The sequence below is a fragment of the Corvus cornix genome, chromosome 4A, assembly GCF_000738735.6.
Source record: "Corvus cornix cornix isolate S_Up_H32 chromosome 4A, ASM73873v5, whole genome shotgun sequence".
Lineage (NCBI taxonomy): Eukaryota > Metazoa > Chordata > Aves > Passeriformes > Corvidae > Corvus > Corvus cornix.
Window position 1 is genome coordinate 13,882,647 of NC_047058.1, and position 27,217 is coordinate 13,909,863.

The 27,217-nt window shown below is 40.6% G+C and overlaps 1 protein-coding gene across 7 annotated transcripts in view; it reads right to left on the bottom strand.

The window, feature by feature from the left end:
• Positions 1–27,217, bottom strand: part of AFF2 (AF4/FMR2 family member 2) — a 336,131-nt gene that overhangs the window by 140,798 nt on the left and 168,116 nt on the right. For all 7 annotated transcript variants that reach the window (XM_039571747.1, XM_039571748.1, XM_039571744.1 and 4 more), the window contains exon 4: positions 16,487–16,531. In XM_039571747.1, the coding sequence (XP_039427681.1) occupies positions 16,487–16,531 (45 nt within the window). The remainder of the gene's footprint in view (positions 1–16,486; positions 16,532–27,217) is intronic.

The following is a 27,217-nucleotide window of genomic DNA, read 5'->3' on the forward strand; positions in this document are numbered from 1 at the left end:
AAAGCAAGCTATTCTTCCTGATATAAATATTAAAACTGAAAACCTTTTATTCATGCAACTCTTTTAGCAAATTTATTATGAGTGGCTAATGCCCAGCACAATGTGGTGGCATCTACAATGATGTCTTTGTCATACTTGAATTTATCTTGTTACTGTCCCAAAAACTGCTTGAAAGACAATTGGAAATACAGTGCATAAATGAATTTATTATTGAAAAGCTAAAGTTTATGCTACAAAAAGCAACCATTTTTCTGACCACAGCCTAAAGCACAGTGTTCACCTGTGGGCTTTATCAATGATGACTACTAAGTTCCCTTTGCCAGCTGGGAAATGGGATGCATTCCATATCATCCCATGGTAAATTAATATTTCTTTACATTTTAACAAGAAGGGGAGAGACAAAAATTATATTCCATGAAAATGAATAGAGAAATTGCTTTAGAAGCCAATTGTGGTTGACTATAAATTTTACAGCATATGTTTTCCTTTCCTACTTTGTTAACATTTGGAAATCCACAAAGAAATATGGATATTTTCTTTTTCTGTTGAGTTTCTCAATACTCTATGACTCCTGTGTACCTCAAACTTTTCAACGTATTTTCCTCATCCTGTAGCTTTTATAAGTAATAACACTCATATTCTTTGCTTAGAGCATTTACAAGACAATAAAAAAAAAGTAAAATCATGATTGATGCACTTAGTGCTCTAACCAAGCTTGTGTATGTGAAGAAAAACAATGCTCCATTACAGTGAGAAGCTATCTCAGCTCAAGAGGCTGTTTTAGGGGGAGAGTAATGAAGCCACACCACATGAACCCACCACTGGATTCAATTTCACAAGTCTGCCACAATCCCAAAGGAAACCATAGCCCATCTAACAATGTGTGTACCCTGTCAAAGGATTCAGCTCCCTGCTGGCTCTGGCCCCAAATGGCCCCCGCTGTGCATACCATAGTTCACTCCTGAGGATCCTCTGTGAAACAGGTTGAGTACTTTTCTCCAAAGTGGATCAAGATCATTTTCTTCAGGGTCCACCTCAAGAAGATTATATGGTGAAAAACTGACCTGGATGTCTTACACTGACTAGGACAATCCTTCAGTTCAGTAACAAGCAGGTTTTGTTCCCTTCAGCACTTCTCTCATTCTCTTGGCATTTTTAGGAGCATGCAGCACAATCCTCTATGGACCCACTACAGAAACACCATTATGGTGAACTGCACAGAACCAGGGATCTGCAGCAGCTGTATCCCTATTCCTGCCAGGCTTAGGCTCCCTGTATGAGTAAAGTGCATGTAGGACATGGGGAGTTCACAGAATATAATCAGCAAAAAAAATCACACAATGTAAAAAACAAAGCAGGACCTTACAGCAAGCACACAGGACAGCTTTTTTGACAAGTTTTATGTGATGAGAGAATTGTGTGGCAAATGGGGCCTTGGAACTCCATGAAGTCAAAGGTAGATACACCCTGCATGTAAGACAACCTTCCTGAACCGTCATGTCTTTGTCTTACATTGTCTGAGCTTCCAGTCAAAGTCCAGGAGATGAGCAGGAGCCAGAGCTGTCTTTGTGACAAGTCACAAGCTTCCAAATGGTCCAAAGACAGGCATGTACTGACCAGGAATAACAACACTGACTGGAGTGGTGACTCTGCTTCCCAGCCAGGACAGGCAGGAGGAATCCTGTAAGCTGCAGGAATGTGGGGTTTGTTAAGGACAGGCCATAATGGTTGTGTGCAAAGAGAGGATGATCAAAGTTTTGCCAGGCACATATGAGATGCTGGGCCACGGAAGGTATTTCTATTTCCATATAACTCTTCCTCTGCACAGACCTACTGAGGGGTCAGGGACATGAACTGTCAGAATGGGCCAGACTCGAGGTCCTGCTCCTCTGGGATGCTACAGACAGTGTTTGGTGCTGTGTCTTTCACAGAGCACTTCAGGAACACCACGGCAATCATGAGGGTAAAATCCTGATCCTCCATACTTAGGAATTCTCAGCTGTGCTGAGACCTTTTCTGTTTAATATGGCATCCAGACCTGGACATTCAGTTCACACCAGCTAACACCAGTTCTAGAGTTTTAGAAGGCAATGATATGCCCATAAATACTCAGGTACTTGCAGTCACATGTACCAAAGCCAGTTCCAGAAGTGAGGCATCCTTCAGCTGTCACTACTAGTTAGTAACCTAATGGCTTTGCTGCCCAGTACACAGAACCAGAGCCCTGCTGTGGACAGTATGGCCAATGCAATTCCTCCTGTTCTTGGCAGCTTCTCATCCCCACTGAGATGCACAGCCATATCCCATTGATTTTATTAATTCAAAATAATACTTGTTGGTAACCATTCCCAGGGATGGCACATCTCATTTTCACGAGGGCCCCACGAGGTAGGAAGTATGCATTGAACTGTTAAATACAACATAACATCCTGGCTCTACAACAGTATAGTATAAACAAAGGCACAATAAGTCATAAAAAGCTAATTCTTTCAAAAGTTACTAGTACCAACATATAATTTCATCTCTGCAATTTAAAAAACATTGGCAAAAAAACCATTCTCCAAGCAAATAAGCAACTGTGTTTTGAAACTATTCACTGCTGGCACTTGTTTAAGGGAATCTGGTAATTTGTTCCATCCATCCTGAGCTTCACAAGCAAGAAAGCATGTCTTGAATTGCCTGTTTTCTTCTCTGAAACTTAGGGTTCACACCAAGAGGAGAGTAGAACTATAATTTACAGTTACAAAACAAGACTACTCCTACCCTGAGGCACTCCACTGTGCACATTTATACAATACATTACATCATCTCCTTTACATTGCCAGATGTAATCAATTCATGGGTTTTTTCATACAACAGGGAATTATATACTCACAGGACAAGACCTTATCAATAGAATTTATTATAAAATGCATTAAATTTCTGGAGCAACTTATGGCAACACAGTGAAAAAACAAAATCTCCAAATTCAATATCAGGCAAAATTAGATTGCTAAACTACTAAACTTCTTGTTCTGTAAGCTTAGCACAGAAACTAAGTTTTATATTGTGCAATAATTTTTACACCCATGTAACCAGCTTATAACTTACATCCAGACAATATGATGAAACTGAGTCCAAAAATCATCAGGAATTTAAAAGCATTAACTTGTGCCAGCAAACACCGGCTTTGGCCTTAAAAAAGGAACATTAATTATCTGAAATAGCATATAGGGGAAATTAAGAAACCAGGTTAGGCAACTTGAGTTTAAAGCCTAATTCTTTTGTTTAAGCCATGATTTGCTTTCATTAAGATTGGACTCCGAGTTGTTACTCATCAAATACAAAGAAATGAAGCTACCACACGCTGATGTACAATACACATTGAAATCCTTTACAAAAGCTGTTTCTTTGCTTTCCAAACCAAGACTCTGCCAGATCTCTTATTCTGCTTACCACACAAGCAGTACTGCAGCAGGGTTTTCCTGCGTGGGTGTGCCAGGGTAGCATTTGTTTTTAATGTTGTTCTTACACAGTCTCATCAACACCTCCACTGTAATGCTGCTAAACCAGCGGTCTGAGGCTGAAGCAAAGGCACAGTGAAGTCCTAGGAAAGCTGAAACCTGCCCTTAAAAAGCTGTCTTTTTTCACCATTCCTTTTCCTCGTCTATGTGATGCCCTCCCTGCCATATGTCTCAGTTGAGAACTTGCTTCTCCCTTCATGTATGAAGAACTCACTTTCCCCTAAGAAGCATGGTTACCTTCCCAGTGCCTACTTCAGAGACTATGAATACTCAGCAGGGCACAAACCATCTCATTTTTTGTCTTATGCAATGCCTAGGAAGTGATGGAACTTCTGAATATCGGCTGGAAATTTGGAACAGAGATTGTGCGCTGAAAGATCCAATGGATGTGTCCAAAATGTATGGACAACACAGACAGCTTGATCAGTATTCAGCAAGCCCTAGATGTACAAAGAAACTCCAAACTTAAGCCTGATCATTGGTTCCTCTAATTTTGTCACCTTGGTTTCTTTTGTAAAGTTAGAAAGCTTAGCATGTTTTCCAAACAATACACTATGGGTCCTCATCTGTAAGAGAGAGGTGGAGTCCTTGCTGCCTCTCATGCTCAACCCTCTAATTCTATTCTCTTACAGTAAGACCTAAGCAGCCACCTGAAACCCTCTCATGCAACCTGGCATTTATTATAGTAATTTTAGCCTTAAGAAAAGAACAAACATTTCAGTCTGAATTTCCTTTTCCTCACTTGTGCCTTGAAGCAGGTCTGTTCCTGCATCTGTGTGTCCTGTAAATCATGCCAACACTCCCCTTTGATCCACTCCTGCTAAGCTAACAGGTGTAGAAAAAAAAATGGATGTATGTTATAGAAGATGTTTTGATACAACATATACTTTTTTGGCATGTCAGCCTTACCCAAATAAGCCAGCTTAAACAGTAAAGAAAACCGAAGCCAAAACATGCTGAGGTCTTTTTTGATCTCCTTTAAGGTATGGAGGCTTCAGAGTATTTCTGGTAGACAGATTCCTACTGTTGCATACATTTGATTCCTCATTTCCCAGCATGTTCTTTCTTACAAAGCTAGTTGGAGGCTGGAAACATTAAATACTCAGAACTGCCACTAAGACATACGACAGCTGAGGATGCCTGGTCCCACACAGAGCGGTCCTAGAGTCTGACATCAGCGTGTTCTGACTGTGCACCAGATTGATAGAGCCTCCTGTGTCTGCATTTTTTAAAAACTTCTGACAGCAAACTACATTGAAACAAACTAACTCCTAAAAACAGGGCTGAAAAAGGGCAAAGTCCATAACCTTCCTGTCTCAAAGCACTACACTACTTTTTTTCCCACAGGAAAATCAATGAATAGGACACAAAAGCCACAGCACTGAAATGCTGTAAATTCAGTGATCCAGCATTTAAAAATCGTATCTCTACATTACTAGACGATGACATGTGTTGTCTTTTTTCCTTCGAGATGGCTGAAAAGGAATAGCAAACTGTTCATTAGTAATAGTTTATCAGGGATCTTGTGAGCAATTTGGAACAAACTTGGAGCAAGCCCAAGAAAAGACCACCCAGCAGACCCATGGCTGCCTAGTTAGCTCCAAGCAGTTTGAGCAAGTCACAGCTCCAGCTGGTGTCAAACACTGACAATTACCAGTTACCAAGCAAAGATGAACTGGAGTAAACCTGCCAAAGGATGGTTTTGGGGTTTTTTTTAAGTACAAAGTGCGATGTATTGTTATGTTCAAGCAACTACCAAAAGGAGTTGTTGATCTCACTTTGCTGGAGACATACAAAGGCTGCATGCAGTAACATGGTATTCTTTTTGAAGGGTAACTTGTGTTGTAAGTGAAAGACGCTAGAAAATGACAATGCTGCTGCAAAGTAGACAGAATGATACATTTAGTCAAATCCCCAATCTAAGCCTTTTCAAAGAACACAAGCAGTTAGTGCAACATTCCTTAGGGTTCCTGTATCCTTTCAAACATGATAGCTTTCTTGTAGTTTACACTTATCATATTAAGAAAAATGGTAATGAGGAGATCATGACAACCTCTTTTAAAAGCAACAATGACTCAATTGCCAAGGAAAAAAAAGGAGTGACAACTATTTTCATGGAAAGAAGCCTCCAGTGAACGCCTCACTGTTGAAGCTATGTTCTTTGTTTTTGTCTAAATTCAGGAATGACAAGGGGCTGCTCTTCAAAAAAATTCTGAGCATCAGTTTTCATTTGATTGGTACAACACTACTTTTTCAGATAAACTGGCAGTTCAGACCTCTTGTTGAAAAGATTAGGGACTCAAGAGGTTAGAAATGATAAAATACTGGAATAAGTGGGAAGGGATTAATTGGCTTTATTTGAAAAAAAAAAAAAAAACAACAAGCCACTACTGGGAATGTTCTCCTACAAATCAAACATGAAGTGCTTTTATCCTAAGGCTCAGAGTAGTACTTTTAAAGGTTACTGTACCTTGGTGTACACAACATATTCTTCAGTAGGATATACTCATGGCAAAGAAATTAATGGACTACAAAGCCCAAAGGGGCTTTTAACACTCAGCGCTTGCGCAATAAATGCCATCAGAAGATCTCAAAGCATTCCTCACAAAAGATCAGTACCTGCCATTTTCCAGCTTGGCTCTACAGATGAAATTTGCTCCACACTTTAAACCCCTCAATCAACCCACAGTAAACACAATGAATACTACTCTGCCCATTTTTTTTCCCTTTAACCACCCATGCCAGTCTCCTACGCCCTTGTGGGTTCATGTTGCTCCTGTTTCACCCTGAAAAGTACTAATAGGTTTTCCCACCTCCCCCAAACAATATTTGCTTACACATTGCACAGAAATTTTGGAATATAGAAAACACTTAAACAAGAGCTGTAAAGTGTTGATAACAGGGTTTCTAATGACAGCCACACCAGAGCCCTGGCCCCAGGAGCTCTGGAAGGCCATACAGTAACACGTGCAGCAGGTAGAATACACACGGTATGCAGAATGTTGAAAAAATAATTCTGGGCACTTGGGTCAGACCTTAAGATTCGTGTTTGGAGACAGTTTTTCTCTCTTGCCTCTGAACAATGGTCAACAAACACCTCAATGCCTTGAACAAATAAAATAATCTTCATTTCTAATGCTAGAACCTGACATTTTCTTCATCTGACTTCTGCAAGACTTGTGCCTGTATGACTGCTTTTAAATCAAAAAGAAATGTGAGAAATTCCTTGAGAACAAAAAGAGAAAAAGAAAAAAGAAAATACAAAAACCATTCTGGTCAGATTTTCCATCTATCCAAAGAAATTGTTACACCACTGACAAATCAATGTGGCAGGATCTACTGGTTAATTAAACAAATGTGACACTTTTACTGTGACAAGTTGAAAACACTCAGAAGTGCCACCTATCCACAGTGTGCATTCTTCTCAAACGTACATTAAAACCCATGTAGTGTAATAAGAAATTGAAAGGAACTTACGTATTCAATAAAAACATAATTATAAGCATAATTTGAAATGTACAGCTAAAATAGATTAGAAGTTCATAAGGTTTCTCAGAACATTAAATTCAATGACACACTTTCTAAAGAAATGTTAGAAATTCAGATAAGCCACAGTATGTAGCATAATTTTAAATATCTGATTGAGCCTTGCTTTTGCCCAATTATCACACCAGTAATTCCAGCTGAGGACATCAATGCATTTTGCTAACAACTAATTTAACTTCTAACAACGGCAGCATGGATGAGGTTCTATTTCACCGCTGCACAGAAGGAGACATAGTGGAGCAAAGGGGCATCTCAAGGTTATTCAGGAAGATTAAAGGTACGATGTTTTATCTGAGTCTAAGCATTCAAGCATTTATTGAGAGGGTGTTCAAAGACATGAGAAGATGAACCACACCAGTCTTTCACTTGCAGGTTTGAAGTGGTGTATTCAGAACATTCTGACAGCTGGAACCATCTCCACAGGCAAGAAGGAAACACCTTCAGAAAAAGCTCTGCTGACTATGGTGCATGACAGACCAAGGGCATGCAGCAAAGACATGAATTCTCCTCCCCAAAAGGCAGCTTCCAGAACTGTTCTCACTGCAGAATTGGAAGAACTTGAACTTAAGGCAGATGATGGCCACACGGCTGCCTGCCCATGTCAGGCTGCTTCCAGAAGCCTCATGGGGGCTGGCCAGTCTGACTGTGTGTCACCACATGATTCCTCCCAAGGAAAAGCCCACCTGCTTGTCCAAGGGGTCTCTCAGGAGGAAATAAAGTAAGTTTTGGTCCATACAGTTGGTGTCTGTATTCTTGCCTTAAGAAGAAATTAGGAGTGGCTTCAGTTAAACTTACGACTGCAGTGCACTAAAGAAAATGGCAACAAGAATTCCTGGTATCTGCTGTAACAGAACACTTTCACCCATCTCCTCAGAGCCCAACAATGAGATTCAAAGTTGAAACTTCAGGTTTGCTCCAGGTGTAAACTTTGACCTGTTCTCTTTACTTTACTTCGAGGACCACAAAGCAGTAACGCATTAAAAGTTGCAACATGTGGGTGTCGATAAAGCATAAAGGGGGAAACTGAGCATGCCTCAAGTACCTGGTGTCTTTTTGGTCCATCACTTTAACTTCTCTAGTCCTTCCCTTACATATGTTTCTTTTAACCATCAACTATTTTTTGACTGTCATGGCCATTAACTTCAGAGGAAAATGTCAAAAAAGTAAGCTCTTGAATCTCTTTCTGAAGGTTTGTTTAGTTGCGTCTCCCAGTCCAGTCTGCTCTTGGACACTGCAAGTGTCCCAGCCTTTTCCTAGTCTGTTTCTCTTGACTAATTGTGATTAGGCTAACTTATCCTTCATCGACCCCATGGGTCTCCTCAGTGCTGACTTATGGGGAAGCTTTCTACCAGGATTTAAACCCTGCAACACTTTCCCCCAGGGCTGCAAAAATGGAGCTCTTCCCATTTGTGAGAGAAAGAGCCACAGAAGATGTTACAGACATTTCAAACCAGCATTGTTTCTAAAGCGTGCATTCATTTCAAAAAGCCTCACTCAATTTTAATATGTTTTCCACTGTCTTCATTCTGTGCCTAAAGCAATTTGTTATGTAGAGTACACATTATTAATCTATTTAAATGAAAGGTAACATTGCTAGCAGTTTAAACACACAGTGGCCATATTTAACCATGTTTCACTTTGACAGGACAAGATGAAATAACAGAAATGATTAATCTGAAACCAGAGAAATATTTTACTACCTATATCTCAAAATAGGACTAGATTTTTTTGCTTAATGCTCTGTCAGTAAGCAGTGTAAGTGGAGTATGGGAGCTTCAGATGACTCTTCTGCTTGGCTACACTTCAGACTTTTTTCAGTCATTTTGGAATCAGCAGCAGCACTCTAGGACAGACACACAACAGGCTCTGAAGGTCTTAATCACATTTTTATACAACATAAACTCATGCAGCCCACAAGGACCTTAGGGGAGGATAGATGGTACAGCTAGAGCCAAACACTATAACACTGTAAGAGTGTTTAAATTTTTCCATCCAGTTTAGCACTTGGGGCCTTTTTCTGTTCATGGAGCATACAAAAGGTCAGAGTTGATCTTACATGCCAGATTCCTTGGGTCTGTTTTCTTTCGCACTTTCACTCCAAGATAAGGGAGTTACTCTTTATTTACAAGGATGAAAAGGGATGGGAATTCAGGTCCCATGGGTCTCCAAATCAGGAGTAGGAATCTTAGTTTTATGACATTCTCCACTCAACTGCAAGACTCCACCAAATTGTTTTCCCACATTTTTTGTCTCTTTCACTTATTCCTGGAACTGCAACCTTAGTAGTATTTGGAAAAGTAGTATCTAAAATAACCAATGCTTTCAAGTGCTGCAGAGAGTGCATCTGATCTTCCACATGGGTTGCAAAACTTACTATCTTTTCCTCTAAGACAATGGCTTTGCTTCAATTACTTTCTTGTTTGAACTGGCTTTAAAACAATTACTTCGTATAGTCTCATAAAAAGTAATTATTTTTATCATAACAGAGTACTTAATCAGAGTGAGGATGCTGAGCATGTAACATAGCAATACATACTGGATTGTTTCTGAGCTGACTGTCTATGAGGGAGAGAAACTACAAGTGGTTGTTTTGGTGCAAAAGAGATGCTAAAGAGCTAGGAAGACAAACTTCACTTCTTCACTGGCAGTCATTCACTTATCATTTATCATGGGAGTACTTTGTTTCTCTTCAGGAGCAGCAGTACATGTCCGAACTCTTGTGATGTCAGCTCACTTTACAGTAATTTTAGTAGCAATGGTAAATCTGGCAATGATGGCAGAACTATGTAATACTACTGAAATCAGCAATATTTCAATTTGGCAGTACAAAAATATGTGTTAAAATGTTATGGTAAAGGAGATAAGAAAACAGAATTGAACAGTGAGTTTGAAATAGGTGCACAGCAATCTCTCTTGCTTTTCCTGAATACCTTTTGTAATCTTTTTTTATTGTTACAGTGTAGACAGACTGCAATAGACCCACATAATGATCAGATTTTACATTTCAAAGTTCTTTGCTAAATAATTTATTTAATACTGCTATGAAAATAAAACCTTTATTTGATAAATGTACCTGCAAGCTGGAATCAGACCTTGCTTGTCTGTCCTGACAAAGGTCTAATCTTTTGCTGCATTACATCTTGAAGAGGCATTTATTCCTGTAACAGGCAGGTGCAGCACACCAGCTTTGGAATACAGGAAACTCTGCACACCCACGCGCATTTGTCAGATCAGGCAGTCAACCTTTCCTCCCCGTCACCTCCCCGGCAGCACGCAGTCTGCCTTGCCCTCAGCTGGCAGCACAAAGCAGATTTATACCACAGATCTACATCACAAGAGCATCACTCCCCTCACGTGTAACCTGTGCCATGCCAGCCGTGCAAGCCCCCGGGGGCCCACAAAACATCTGCCTCAACCAAGCACTCGGCTTCGACTCGCGCCAGCTTCCCACTCTGCCCGAAGTTAGCTCTGAGCTTCAGATGTGCTGCACCCTCAAGTTAATGCAGACAGCTTTGGCATAGTGCTCCTGAGGTGCTTTTCTCATGGGTGCCACCATAATGTTGTCACTGTAAAGGGGAATGGCCAAAAATTTGGATAATCCTGTTCTGCCACAGTCAGGTGCAGCACATGGGGGCCGAGGGTGTGCTCTAGGCTGGGAAGACCTGAGACTGCCTTCTCCAGCTCCCAAGGAGCCTTCTGCACTCCCAGCTTATACCAGGCTGTCCTCAAATGACTCCAGCTATTGATCTCATCCTTCCTGTGTGTATACTGGACAGTGCACAAAATGCTGGGAAAAGGCCTCCTTTGACCTTCCTGGAATTGTTGCTGAATGCTTATGGTGATAATGTTTGTGGTGATACTGAGACCAGAATTGAGCTGATCACCTACCAAACCAGGAAGGAGCTGTTCTCAAAGCTCCTCACCATTTCCATTTGCTGGAGCGAGACCACATCTAGACAGTCGTCAGAGCAAAGAACTGGTCTCTGCTTTTATGTATACCTAAAGTAATGCAGAGGTAACTCCTTTTTATTTAATAGCAGCAGCAACATAAGTGGAGCTGCTGCCAATTTATACCAGTGTGGGAGGAAGAAGAATTCAATGAACTCAAATGAGATCAGAGGTCAGTGGAATTACCCCTTGATTTATATTGATGTGAGAGCAGAAACTGGTTCTGCCTCCATTGAGAAAATGCTGATAAAAAGCTTGAAAATGCAATGGCTTAGAAATTGCTAAGAAATTAATTGGTTTTATCCATCCAAATCTTTGTGTACATAAACAAAGTCTGAAGGAAAAAAACAACTCTCAAAGCAAGCTATTACCAGTTCCTTGCACGCTTTCAAAGGCTTCACGCCAGAGCAGGGACAAAGGCCACAGATCCACATTTACACGTGGGTTAACTTTTCAATCCATTTTTTCATTTCAATAGAAATAATAAATCACCTTATCCAGGAGAAAGAAGCAGCTTGACACAAAACATACGGTGCTAGGCTATTTTTATAGCACACCTAAGACGTATAGGGATTCATTTATTTACTCAGCTATTTAAAAGTGGCTACTCTTACTCATTCTCTGGACAGCTAAATGCCAGGTTGCTAAGTTACTGTTACTTGACATCATCTCCTCCCCAACGTGTTCCCACATTTGACAGGTTCACATGATTTACTAGGCCAGTCAGCTCGTTATTCACTTGTCCAATGACATCTAGATAATCATTTTAAATTCACATCATGTCCTCCCCAGCAAGCCCCCAGACTCCACATGAAAATATTTAAACTACCCGTCAGCTACTAAGTGTATTTGTAACCACACTGGACAGCGTACCTGTATTTTTCAAATTACAATTATTATAATTAGGTTTAGCATCATTCTTCAATGTTGGTTTGTATTTTAGAAGAGAAAACAATTATTGAGGGGCAAATAATGGGCTGTATCTGTTACAGTCTAATTTTGCTATGTGAACAGCTCACTTCAGCTGCGGGTGAGATATTAAATCTGTTAGTGCTTTCAACTGGCATGAGGAACGTGATTCTACACATAATTTGCAGAGTCAAGGGCATTTTCACCTGCTGATCAATTTACATATTCTCCAATGTCATTAGACAGGAGCTAGTCATCAGAAGATGACCATACAAATTACAGACTTTGCTCATTTAACTCCAGTCATTTTTACACTTACTACAATCTGAACTATATTTGGGATCTGTTTTGCTTCCAGACTAGACAGCTTCTAATTAGTATCACAGCTGTCCACATAACATCAGAAGTCCATCTAGTTACTTGAAGCCTTCCTACAGTGAATATGCACGTACAAGAATTCTTTTGTTCCTCTAAGCAGGGACGGATTTCCAGACAGCAGTGCCTGCCCAGATGGTTACGACACAGCCGTGAAAGCTGCAGTGCACAGACCAGGGCCTGGCTGCTGCTGGATTATGTCCAATGGATTGCCTGAACACCCAGCCCAAACATCCAATTTACACTGCGAGTCCTCCAGAAAATTTAGTTAAATAACATTTCCTTTCTCCCCTGTGCAATGTTGTGTGCCTATCAACTCTTTAGCCAGAGGTAAACCAACGCTAAGGAAGGTCCCTTCTGTGCTCTCCACAGATAGGAAAAGGATCACTGCTTGTTCACCCTCAGTGTCACCTACACACCCCCTTTGCCTGGGCCAGCATATGGTTCACATCACATGCAGTGACAGCAAGGCACACTGATGTAAAGCACTGGTACAAGTGGCACAAGTAACAGCTTTGGAGACTGGTTTTAAATGTCAGCTCTCCCGCCCCATCTGCACTTTGGATCACAACATTTCAATGAACTCATTTTTCAATGGATGTACATAGCAAGTGACAACTTAATTTAAATCCATATTAATAAAATGTGAGTTACACACACATATTTTTAATTGCCTGTCTTCCATATTCCACACTTTCAAAACCATTGCATTGGCTTGGAAAAAAAAAAAAAAACCCAAACATTTTGGAACAGAAGAACGTGTTGACCACCAGGTACTTTCCTTTATCATTCAGTTTGGTATTAGCAACTTGTATTAAATGCAATCTGTGCTATCACTACTGTTTGGCCTCAGTTATATAAGACATGATGATGATGATTATTATTACTATTATTTATTATTATTTTTCACAACCATCTCAGCCATTCTGGTTAGAAAAGTAAAATCAACAGGAGACTGGTCTGCCATTAACCTTTGGCTGTAGTATTGGGAGCAGTCCTTAAAGCATTTACACAAGATGACATAAGTAGCTAAGTGTTTCAGGAAATCTAAAGGACTGTGAAATTTTGTCTCTGAAGACTCAGGGGTCTGAATGGAGTCAAGACCTTTCCCCTCACTCAGTTGAAAATTTTAGAATATAAATTCAATTAAACCTTTTTTTTCCAAGATGGAAAAAAAAAATAATAAGACAGATTAGGAATTAGAATCCCCTACAATTACAGAAACCATTAATCAAGTTCAGTTTGAAAAAAGAGTGGTGTAAAATCAGAGGTCACAGATCTTTGCAGGAGTACCTCTTCCTTGTAAAGCCTAGCAAAGAAACCCTTGAGAGTTACTGTGTCTTTCTGAGGGATGGAACTGAATTAAATCACTAAATTCCCCAACTTGAAAAGCCAAAACGAATCAGAAACAAAAACAGAAAAAAAGGCAAACTTCAAGGTATGCATTGGTCCAAGGGAGGGAAGCTGGCAGGCAGAGCACCCTTCCCCAGCCCTTTAGGGAGCATAGCTTGGCAGCAGACATGGCCCAGAGCAGAAACTGCCAGGGGTTGCCAGTGGTCTGGAGGGGCAAAATGCACAATTACAGCCCAGCTGTCCACCTTTGGGGCTTGACTCTCTTGGAATCCTTTGTGTTTACCTCTGTAACACCCCTGACAGGACAGAAATGTGAATAACCTGTTTTTTTTACCGAGGGAGCTGAGACCCATACTCCCAAAAGTTAATCAGAGCCTATGTAAATGCCCCTGAAAGGCCAAAAAGTACCTGTCAGGGCTGGAAACTTAATCTAGATTCTCAAAGTGCAAATTTCTGCTGAAATCAAGGGTCATTCTTTCATGTGGAGCAGCCAACCTTAATCTTCTGACATGGGGTTTCCATGGGGAGCCCAAAGACTGGATTTTGACCACTGCTGGGCATCACATTCCCTTACTTATTTTCTCTCCATTGCCTGTCAAGTAGAATATGATACCCTGCATGCAGTGAAAACACATTTCCTGCTAGCTTGTTCTGCAGCATAAATTTGAGAAGAACAAAGTAAAGCTCTGACAAAACCCAGGTACCTCTACTGCCAGGTGTGCTTCAGCACCACACGCAGTTGGAATCCTGAGCTGCTGCCCTGAGGGCCTCCAGCTGGGGCTGGGGTCTGCTGGGTCTTTCTGGGCAGTCCCACAGCAGCTCTGTGGTTGCTGTGCTCACCCAGGCAGGGCTGTGCAGCCCAGTGCAGGCAGGTTACCAAAGGCTGCAGGCAGCCTGTGGCTACCCAGAACAGCCCAACTCTGCCCCAAGGGCACAAAGACCCTGTGAGGCAGCACCAAACCACCCTCCTGCACATGGGAGGGAGAACAACCCCAGGGGAACCACGGCTGAGGTCCACGTGCCAAGACTGCATCTGCACCCCATCACAGGTGTCACGTGCTCAAGGTGCCTTCTGGCTATGCCAGTGGCTCTGGTGGACAGGTTTATTCCAGGCTGGGCACAGGGGATGCCTCTGGGCACCTGCAGCTTTAGTCCAGGACGATCTGCTGGTTTGTATCCCTTCTTCCCATGCCCATTACATGTCTTGTGAGAGAGATCCCCAGGGACATGGAAACCTGCTAAATTCCTGCTCTCTGCACCCCAAGAGTGCCCCAAGTTCAGTGGCCCACCGGTGGCAGGAGCGGGGATTCTGCAGTTCATCTCCATCCTCCAAAGGCAACAGAAAGTTCTGCTCCAATCTCAACAGGTTTCAAAAGGAAGCCCAGCATATTTTGCTTGTTTGTTGACTCAAATTACAGTCATGGGGTAGGAAATAGGGTCACCACTCTTGATTAGAAAAAAGCCATTTCTGTTTCCTGTGATTAATGCGCGCTGTTCCCACATTAAAACTGTCACCTGGATGATTGATCCCTGAAATTCACCACATCACATTTTCTTTTGATGCTGTTTACTGAAAACAACTGCTTTCCCCAGCCAACAAGTCATTCATTCCAAATATAGTAATGAACCTAACTGAAATATATAAAGAGGGGAAGAAGACACTGAAAATGTACCAAGTATCTTGCACAGCCTTTCAACATTTCCTTTGCTTTTGCTCCCTTAGTGTTCTGTAGGTAATAAATCTCTGCTCACTTTGAAGGTTGAAAGTAAATGTTATTTATTTCCTTGCATTCATTGCTCCTGTGTGCTTATGCAGGATCTTCTCCCTTACTGCAGGTCTGCACGAGCATGCCTGCCTGCTGCCTCAACACACTTATGCCAACCCATAAGGACATCTAGAGCAGCCCAAGATAATGTGTGTTCACAAAGCAGGAGCAAGGTTTCCAAACTATTTAACTCCAAATTGCAGTGAATAGTGAGAAGCTTATTTTACTTTAAAAGGAAGAGTAAGTGTTTGCAAGCAAGTTGGCATGACTGTTACACATGATTTCAGGTCTGGGAAAGTCTGCAGCACTACCTCCCAGTTACAAGGATATGGCTGGCACAAATTCCCACTGAAATTTTATCCCTTCTACATCTAAAACCAGCAGCCTGGCTGGCAGTCCCAGGGAGGTAGCTCTGATAGATGGGAAACTCAACCCATGAGGACAGAAACCTAAATCTGAGAGAGGGACTGGTGGGTTGCAAAACTGCCCCCAGGCAAATCTCACTGCCAACAGGGAACCCCAAAGTTGGGGTGTCTGAAGAAAAGCCCATCTTACACCTGAAGTAAGGCATATAACTTGTGCACACTCCCTTTTTATTACATGATCTTGTTGCAATTAAGCCATTCTCAGTTTGGAGTTGCAATTTTCTGTATTCAATCACTGACCAAAGACCACAGAAAAAACGTCTGTAAGTCTTTAACAAAACCATGAATGATGAGCAATTGTAGTCTGGGGGAAGGAAGTAGACTGTAGGTCAGTTTGTGAGTGAGAGAATTAAGGCAACTCTACCTCAGGGTAGGAGAGAAACGTGTCCTGGATAGACTCAGAGACTGAGAGCTTGAAAAGAGCAGGAACATGTGTAAATCCTGACTCAAACAAGCTGGCAGATGCAGAGTATTAGGTGAACTGATCTTAATAAGGAGCACCCTGGGCCTACCCCTTGTCTGTGTCTCTTAATACAGACCCATTGATATGTTATTATTTAACTACAGTGTTAAAGACAGCCCTATAAGCCCTCTCCTTGGAAGATGAAAATAACAGCACTACAATTATACAGGAGATAAAAAAGCAAAGGGTATTGCTTACCCGCAGTATTTCTTCCACACAGCTGGAATCATTGGGAAGGGCAACCTAGGTTTAAAGAAAAAAAAGAAATGTTTAGTCAGGTGCTGGATGCAAAGTTCAGTGACTACAACCACACAGGTGAACAGCTAACAAGCAACTGCCTCTGTTTGAAGACTGCTGTATCCATGCTTGCTGCCTACCAAATTTTCCAGTTCAGATCAACATAAATCATCAGCAGGACCCATTTTGTCAAAAGTTGTTTTTTTCTTCCACGCTGCTTTGTGTTACTAACGACAGTTTTGAAGCAATAAAGTACTCTGATTTCCTCACAGTTGAGAACTGGCAGTGGAATTGCCTGAAACTTCTGTAATTGAAGAAGATCCCACTGTTACTCCTATCGGCAGCCTTCAGAGAGAGGGCGAGGTTTGGTTTAACTTGCCACATGCTGCAGCGAAGGACAGAGGTGATAGCAGTTAGGAGAAAGCTGTTATCATCAACTATCTTATCCTACAGCTTAATAGGCTAACAGCCCAGAGAGCTCTTAAAACTTAAATACATACTGTAGTAAAATACTGGTTGGACTATAAGGGTGGTTGCTGATTTTGTTGTCCCTCACTCCATCAGCCTGTTGCAGGTTCAGTGTCCTCTGCAGCCTGCACAGCACACAGGTATCCACCTCAAGAGGCCTGACAGCTGCTCCTTCTCCCCTCAGAAAGACGATATTTACCTCTGCACCCAAGCACACCCACGCACACACACGATGATGCTGCTAAAATATTCCAATTGAAAATACTTGTTAAATGGTACTTACAGCATCTGCCACAATCCCTCATTCCAAGGATACGAAAGAGCACAAAATCTTTAAACTGTGAACAATTACAGAAACAACAGGCAGATGTGACCTGTATATACAACCATTCTGTGGCACTTGTAGGTAGCTATGGTGGCTTTTATCACAGGGTAAAGCAGGAGAGGAAGAGACAATATTCAGGAAGGTACCAAAGCACAGGTAAGTCCTCTGTGCCATAAATATTCAGTGAGACTTTTCTGCCTGATTCTTCTACCTTATTGCCCTTAGTAACTAGTTTGGTGAAAGATACTCATGACTAAACTTAATCCCTGTCATCCTAATCTGCTATAGAGCTTGACCAAAAGCAGCGACCATGGCCTTCTGCCTGCATTTCAGCCAGCACTAAGCTTCAAGAATAAATCCACACAGCTACAAAAGTCAAAGACCACAGAGACCTCTTAGATCACCAAGCTCATGCTCTGTTAATGTAGCACATTTTCCCCGTATCTTCTAGTACTATGACTAGCCTGACCCAAAAAATGTAGGGAAATGGGTCTCCCATCCCTTCCGTTAATAAAATTTGGAGCGTTGTAAACTACTTGGTACTTTCTTTAAAATGGTTAAAATTTTGTTTTCAGTGTCACCTCAGCTTTTTTGTAGAGCTCTTCCTACTACTGGAAGTAATTCATTACTTCCCTTCACATTTACACTATACAGAGACATGCAGAATTATACTCCATTTTTCTCAAATGCTGTATTTTCAACTTTTACCTTCCTTCCTGATAAACAAGATTTTCCTCCCCTTTGGCTTATTTCATCACTGCTCTCTGAATGCCCAACAGTTCACCAGTATCTTGGTAAAGGATTACACAAGTGAATATGACGACACCACAGGGGTATTAGTGATTTTTATCTATTAAAGATTATAATTTTCCACAATATCACTTTAAAACTGCCAAACAACCAAAAAAAGAGCCTTACCTCTTGTCCCCAGTTTCTACTCAGCTCAAATTACCTAACAAGCCTGGCTCAGAACTGCCAGTGGGTGGTCAGCATGAACTGCAACAGGCATGCAGTCCATCCTTACACCACAGGACTTGGACTTCATGAGACTTCCTTCATCTCCCTCCTTTTCACTTAAATCACTATTTTCCCTCTCAATACCTTTTAAGTTCTCTGCTAATCTGTTTTCCATTCCTCAGACCAGCTCCCCATTCAGTGAGAAATATGGTTAATCAAAAGGTTAGCAAGCAGGGGTATTACTGCACCGTGCAGTGGGACAGAACATGTGTCTCTAATACACGCCTCATTTTTCTCGTTGAAAAACTAATACGTTGGAATATGAGAAAACAAAACAAATAGTCCCCCAAAAGCTTACAGTGTACACATCAACCACAAAATTTCTCACCACAGAAACAGGAGCAGCCCAAAATCCAGCTCAGTGAGTCAGACTAGGAAGAGTGAGAGCAGCAGAGGTACAGAAGCTCTCTTTATTTAACACCCTTCCCTGCCATTACACATGCCAGCTGTAATGGTTAGCCAAAGTACCACATGTATTTCTTTGTTTAGAGAAGTGATGACTGTGTCCCAATACAGGACATGTATGTTCTTAGTTGTCTCACAGTCCTCTCCCAGTTCACAGTCCTGTTTATGTTACTTCAGAACTAATGATGATAATAACAATAAACATACCATTTTACTTTTAATGAAGCCCACTATATATTATGCAACCGCAACCAGCTTCTGCTGGCAGCACTTGCTAATAACTTTAAATGCTCATGCATCAATTTAATTGTGTTAATGGCAAAGAAGATTTTAATGGCTTGACAGAACTTTTGTTCCCTTTGGCACTGCTTTGTTTTCAATCACTGGTATTAAAGCACTGCAAGATGTCAAAGTGCTGTGATTGTCATATAGGGAGATCCAAGTAGGAGCAAGCACAAAGAGGAAAACATTTAGATTGATGCAAACATTAAAAGAATAATTATTACAACATGGCTATCAGAGAGAAGATCAATGTAAGAGTCTTTCAGTACATTACTATTAATGGATTTCTAAAGAAATGAGACCATTTTTCTAAATTCATGCTGCAGTTGCACATTCTAAGAGACTTGAAAGGCACAGATCTATTAGAAATTTAGTCTGTCTTGGAAAAAAAAAAAGAAAGAACAACCTCTCAACCTTTCAAAGTGTGAATTAAAAATTGCGAGTTTAATTGTCCATAAACACTCGCGTTCAGCTAACAAGTGTGAGCGGGCCCACATGGCACACCATGGCATCCAAGCAGAGATTCACTGGGACAGAATGAAACTGAGCAGATACAATATTCATCACTTTCTCAAGTGCTAGCGCTACAGCAAATTGTTATTAGAATTGCCATTAATAAATTGCCACGTTCCTCCTGTAGTTTAGCCAAGATTGGACATTCATCCCATACTACTACTTCCCTAATCTAATAAAAATCAAGCATTTTAGGACCCATTAAGTGATTCTCCATCCCCTCTCTCTCCTCTTCAGCTTTCGTCACTAATCAGAGTCTAAAAAGGAGGGCACAGCTTGCACTTGTGCATGCTTTTGGTGCTTTTCTTCCTTTGTGAGCAGCATGGTCTAACTCAGCTGAAAGGGCAGATTCCAGGAATTCGGCTTCTGCAAGACCGAGTGGTTGCAATTCACATCATGAGCTCTTCTCTCGGCTGGCAGTGCATTCACAAACCCCACACTGAAGAACAGTGAATGCTACACAAGCTGCAGACTGACGTCCTGAGGTAATAAAACTTCAATCAAAGCAAGAAGATTTCACAACAGCAACATGCTACACTGAACTCATCTTCCAATTTCCTTTAATCTGGCAAAACTCTTTTGCATCAAAAAGCTTCATGTTTACTTTTAAATATTGCTTGCTAAAACAAAAGTGAAAAGAGAAAAGGAAAGGTCAGATGGTCAAAATATTCCACCTAATACAAGCCAGTATTCTACAGTTTTCTTCACTTTTTGGTCTCACAGGAGAGAGGAGAGAGCTTAAATGATGTGGAACCAAAGGTTTAATGTATGGCTTGGGTGGCTCAGTGCTGAAGTTTAAAGGGAGGGAAGGAGGGCAGAAATCTAGGAGTGAGGGAACAGTAGCCTTTAATGTTATACAGATCAAATGACATTGGGTGAATGATTACAGTATCTGATGAGTCACGTTGGTCTAACCTTCCATTTATTCATTCTAAAGTTCCTTGACTACTCTTACCTCCTGGACAATTTTTAACCTGCATGAGATCAGATTTTGTTTTCGTGGCACAGAAATATCATACAAAGACTCTTTTCCCTGTAATTTACATCCAATAGCAGACATTTCTCAGAAATGTTAGCAACACAATCTTCCAACAGACTTGTGAGAATAGTTCTGAAAATTCAAATGTAGTGCCATAAAGCAGAAATACAGCATGAATAATGTCTTTGCCGGAACTGACCGACTACATTTTCATCTGGATAAACTGTTCATGAACAATCCCCCCGGTTTTATTGACACGCAATTGGCATTCAACAAGTAATCTCTTCTTCCTATCTTTGTTTTACTGAATAGATAAGTGTAGCATGTAAAATGAATGTAGGAGCCCACTCATTTCTTGCACATGAGCACCTGTGTGCTTATACATCAAGAGCTCAGCTTTCCTTGTCATCTCCTTTATCAAGGAATCCATTTTGACTCTGGGGAAATGAAACTCATGCTACTGTTTACTCCTTCAAACACAGATTGATTTTTCACTTGCCACCATAAAAAGATCCAGTGCATGAGCCTTGATTGATCATTTCCAGTGTGCACCACACAGTGATAAGAGGAAAACACTTAGAAAACCAGAAAGAACAAAACGAGGACAGTCAGCACAAGCCTTGTCCTCTGAGTGCCAGGCTTCCCATTAACAGAGAATGCTTGGTTTTTCTGATTTTTTGTGATTAATATGAGAGGGAAATGGATGGGGCAGTACTACAAATAGCAGAGTTTCCAGATACAACACATTGGACTCGATGATCTTTGAACATCCTTCCAAACCGATATGATTCTTGCTATATGCTCATTACGAATCTAAGAACATGCAATACTTCACCTGCATGTGGAGCACGCACCCATGTCCTTCCATCACCATCTCTCCTTTGACTGCCATCAGTATTTTCTTGCATACTCAGGCTTCATTTCCCCACTTTAGTTGCTCCCAACGTTCCCCTCAGCTGCCATCTGACTACACATTTCTTCTTCTGAGAAGATTGTTCCACATTTACTTCAAGTAAAGTTCACACCGCTGCTCAGAGCCCCCTGTTCAAACCTCCTTGGATTGTTTCACAGCTCATGATTCTGTTTCCTATCTCAATACTGTGTCCAAAAAGTGTCACTCGTGTTAAAGACACCTGGAATAGATGCCAACTAATCTCACTAGCTGGGAGGCTCTTGGCCCTTCCCTTACTAACTTTAGTGCAAATGTGTCAGAATGGGAGCAGCAAAAGAGCAAGGAATGAATATTGCAACCTGATGGTAGTTTTTTTCTGGTGTATTTGATATTTGTGGAGATAACACCAACATACTTTAGGGCTGTATGTTTGCATTTTGGAGGAAACTGAATGAAGTCAAACATGGTGGTATTAAAAAAAACAAACCCAAAATTGCTCCCTTGGTATTCAAATACATACATGTGTTTTTCACAGGCTTATTCATTTTCAAGGGAGCCATTTGTGGCTCCTAAATAATGTATATCCACTGTTTTCTTTTAGTGCCTCCACCATCCTGGAACCAAAATACCATGAGAAGACTACATTTCCCATTATTTTAACCCCAGAAATATCTCCTGGGGCTGATTAAAATGTCTGTGGAAATATATGCTTTTTATATATATAAAAAATTGAGAAAGAAAAACTATTGCCTAAAACAAAACACAGAAAGCTGCTCCTCCCTTCTCCTTTAATACAAATACTGCAGAAGCTGTGTAAAATACGCATTTACTGGAGAACCTGAAAACACAGAATTTTAAGGAGCAAGTTAATTCATTTGTTAAGCTAAGGCAGCCTGGCCTGTAGTCAGAGCTGCGCTTCCAGTGGTGGCTACAGAAGTTTATGCCTTTTGCCCCAGGTAAAGCACCTTAGCTAGGAAAAACAACTTACTAGTGTGGTCCAAAACATGACTGAATCAGACTCACACTGATTTTAGTGGCCTTCCCAAAAAGTCTCTAGTTCAGAAGCCAAAGCTGCCCACAGTGGGTACCTTTAGTTTCATACAAAAGCCAATGATTCTCGTATGCTCCTCTCCTGTGCAGTCACACCAGGAGTGGTGACTAACCCCACACTGAAAGGGATTCAGTTTCATCTCCCTACAAAGAACTCAGCTTACAACGACCTTTTTTACCAGTCTGAGCAAATCCAACTACAAGGACAATGTTTTTTCACTGGCATTTAGTTCTGCTACAGCAACTTTTAAACCAGACTGACATGGATGTGACAATTACACTTTCCTTGCTCTTCCCACTATGTGTTGTATTTAGTCCATTTTTTTCCTTTTTCATTTCTTTGGTGTTTTCTTTTAACAATACCATTTCAGTGTTGATCGGCATAAAACAGTCTCCGTGAAAGCACAATATGCTGATGTTCAATTTAAACTCAATGGTTCACCATTATTTTCATGCAGTAAATTGCCAAACTCTAATAGGGAGGGAAGACTGATAAAGTGATCTCTCACTTCAGGGTCTCCTGAGAGTTTCTTTGTAGGTAAGGCTGCACACTTTACTGATGGAATATTTTGAATGTAGTATTTTAGACAAACACCATAGTGATAATACCAGAGTATCTGATATTGTCAGTATTAAGCCAGGCCCCAACAAAAGTGGCTTTTGCAGTACTTAATTTATGACCAAAACACTGGATTGCATAAAGACTCTTACAATCATTTAATACTGACAAAGAGTACGGAAATTTGGAATGTCAAACTTATTTTTCTTCCTTCCTCTCTTTCTGTTCCTCTTTCTCTAATAACTTCCAAGTACTTATTTACCTACATAAAATACATACATTTTCTTACGTGCCTTGGCATTTTCACCTTATTCTGGAAGACGTTACCTTATACATTTCCACTAAAGTGATGATAAAAGGCACCCTGACCTAAAATGCCACCGTGCACTTGTCCACTTGAAACATTCAAGCCTGACTAACAGACTGTGCAACCCTCTGCTGCGGTGAGATATGCGGTGTGGCACAAATAATGATCAAGTGTCTCTTTCTTTTCCTCCTTTTGCCAGTGTCAATGAAATTTAACTTCTCCTAAGACAATGAAGCAGTATAAAAGGCATGAAGGGAGCTTCGCTTACAAGTCCATTTGCCCTCAGTTAGGGGAATGTAAATTAGACACTGTATTTATTCTCAGTGTAATCGTTTGAGTAGAACCTCTTGGAAATCATGCAAAATCCCTTTACTATACAGACCCGGCTGTCTAAATTTAATGTAAGTTTGAATTGGATCTCCTTTAAATCTATTTCACATTTGTGGAATGTGGTGTCTGTTCCCAGTATGTGCCACCACAAGAGCAGCATCAGACAAGAGTTGTGTAAATTCTGCTAAAATAGTAGCAAAGTCACCAGCTCAGACTGTGGCCTTTGCGACAGGACCAAAACTCCCCTGATGTCAGTGAAATTGCACCACTGTAACCTGAAGCATTATTTGACCCCGTGAATTCAGACTGTACCATTTCTTTGGAGGTTTTAAAGAGGAACCTTCTTAAATGTGTATTTACGTTTGGCAGTACCTCTCCTGTGACTACACGGATACAGTGGGTGGTTGTGTTGGTTACCTGTTTCACTTCTGCTTTTTAAAGCAGGTATATGAATGTCCTCACAGAAGAATGTACTCCTGGGTATAATTTGTATGGCAGTTTGCACAGCTGCAAGGCCAGTGCTGGGACGCAAACTAATTGCTCAGAGCTTGTTTGCAAATTAGTTGTTTTCATACATCCTTCCACTACAGTCACAATGTGCAAGCCGCAACCTCAGACTGTCTTCAAAATAGAAGGCCAGAATTCAAAGGGCAAAGACCCGTTCCTGCTCTGGGGGAAACAAATGTATTTTGAAATATCTTAGGGTTTAAACACCAACTCTACTTGTTAGCGTAACTAGCCTACACAGATACATTTTTAACACAAACTTCAATCAAATTAAATTCTTATAGGAAATAAAATATATTTTCCTTTTATTAATACAAACAAAGTAGTACCATTAATGAAGATGGTTTTATTGTGATTGCATCCAAACTCAAAATACATTAAGAATCAAATCTTATGCTCATTAAATAGTAAGACATGCAATTATCCCAACTGCCACTGAATGTCATGGTCATCTACAAAAGGGGAGTGAAAATAACACTTTTTGGACAGTACAGAACTTAGAACAAGGAAAATCTGATTTTGAATGGGATCTTTATGGTCTCTCTTTTAGTTACATTTCTAATTAAAATGCTTTGATCTATTAATGCCAAGGGACACTGCTAAATGTATTCAATGCAGAAGTTGCATACTTTTCCTGAGCTCCCCAAATCTCTTAGATCTGTGTGCACTTATGCTGTGTGCAGTTAAACTGCTCACTAAAATGAAAAGATATCTAAGAATAACTCACTTCCATTAGATTTATAAATCACATTAATTAATTCTACATCTCCAGTGGTGTAGAGACCAAACTCTAATGCGAGATCTAATTAAAGAAAAGGGAAAAAAAATTGCAATTGAAACACAGAAGTAACTGTTTAGCCTCAAATTAATGAGGCGCTATGCTAAGCAAGAATGTCCATAAATCCCTAATGAGGATTTTAAACACATTAAAACTTCCTAATACAAAGTGTTTGCCTTCCTTTTATCCAATAACAAATAAGCCAATAATTTTCTGCCTCTAAATGACACTATTAACTGTCATGGCATGTTTTATTTGACAAACCCTCCATTCAAATACAGTAAAACCAATTAATTTGCCTGCTGTGAAATGTGTTTCTTGATAGCTTTTATGTGATTTTTCTTCTCAAAGAAATGTAAATAGGAAGTCAATGTAGGTGCCTGATTTTGCTTAAAAATACGAGGCAATAACTATAGATTTTCTAGTCAGTTTGCATTTCAAATGAATTGAAAGATAGCCTCCATTTTCAGGTCATCAATCACATAATGGTCGCCTGATAAGTAAACAGTTACAGAGTAATAGTTTTATTACTAGGGAAACGGCCCCATATTTGAGCAGTGATAGTTGCAAAATTACCACTTTGTTCCTTTATAAATAATGGTTTGCAGTGGGGGCACTTGGCCTCTGCCACCCCTGGCACCCACCATGGGCAACACTGACAACCCCTGGGTCCACGCCGCAATTAAACCACACGTCTTGGAAGGGTGAAGATAGTGATGTATTACATTTTTTTTTGGTCAGAAAAATCTATAGAACAAATAAAAGATAATTCTGTGGTTTCAATGGTCCCCTGGGTCCCACTTAGCAGATCTCAGCAGAGCAAAGCAAAGTGTTATGACTGCCCCACATTAAGCAGTACCTGAATCTCTGAAGCTCTTCTAAGGTTTTGCAACTGGGAGGATCAGCCTGCTAAAAAGTACATGTTACACATCAGAAACAGACTTCTGTCTGTGCCCACTACATGAACTGAAGGCAAAGCAGAGGCTAATGCCCTGCTTTATGGGCCCTAACTGAATACCAATTAATCTTTACAACATATGGACAGTCCCACCAGCTCTTGCACTGCATCATGATCACATGGAGACTGTGGTTTCTTTGCCTTAAGATGGAAACCCAACTAGAAAAAATCCCACGACACCCCACATACACACACACATACAAGGAACAAGGAATTAAATAAAACAAAGATTTACCAGTGCTGAACAGGACACAGCCACTCATTTATTTAATCATCTGTAATGGATTACCAAGCAGAACCGGGTAATTTATGTAGCATGCATGATGGCTGATTTTCAATTTGCACTGTCCTGTATGTGTTTCTTATTGAAACAAGCAAAGCAAATCTGCGACTTCACTTGTGGAGCAGGGCCAAGGCTGCCCGACATGTGAGGAGGGCTGGGGAGAAGCGGGGCTGGGATGGATCAAAAGCAGCAAAGATGCTCTGGAGCTCTGTTAGCCACTGCCCCCATCACTGAGACACACAGCCCCAAGCCCCGATTTGCTCCTTTTCCCAACAGAAATTCCTGTTACTGCTGCCACACATTTTTGCATAGTGACCTTTCTGCAGGGATGTCTGGAGAAGCAATTTATTTTTATACATTATCATCATATAAAATTATATAAGTATGTATTCAAATAAGAGAAAAATGCATTCTGCAAATATCCATATTTTGCTCCTTAACCACAATCCTATTTAATAAGATTAGGAATTGAATTGCAGCAGCTTCAAAAAGTAAATTGAAGAGACCTCTTGCCCTGCCTCAACAGTGGGAAAAACATGGTCTTTCTATACACTCTCAGCTAATAAAAATTCCCAAATTAAACTTTAAAAATATTTAAGTGAACTATCCTTGACACAGTCAAATATCAGGAAATCAATTTCAAGTTGATTGAAATCAAGCTTTTGAGCTGAAGGTACCGCATATTGTAACCTGCATTTTGCTCACTTTGCAATCCAGTGTTCCTGAAGGGTGAACTAAGCTCCAGCTCTCCCAAATGCAGCTGTCTGCATCTAATTTTGATGACAAAATGTAAATAAAAATATTTGTATTTTTGAAAAAGATCTCATATGATACCCCACATCAACAACTTTTACATCTACTTCTAAATCGAGACATTGAATTGGGCTAAGACCACCTGACATTATTTCACTTCTGACCTTTTCAACTGTCAAAGCAGACAGATTTTTATCCTACAAGATTCCAGCCAAAGCCTCAAAGGTGCAGTGCCAGAGCATTAATCCATTTCACTAGACAGTCATTGAAATTATAATTGAAAGTT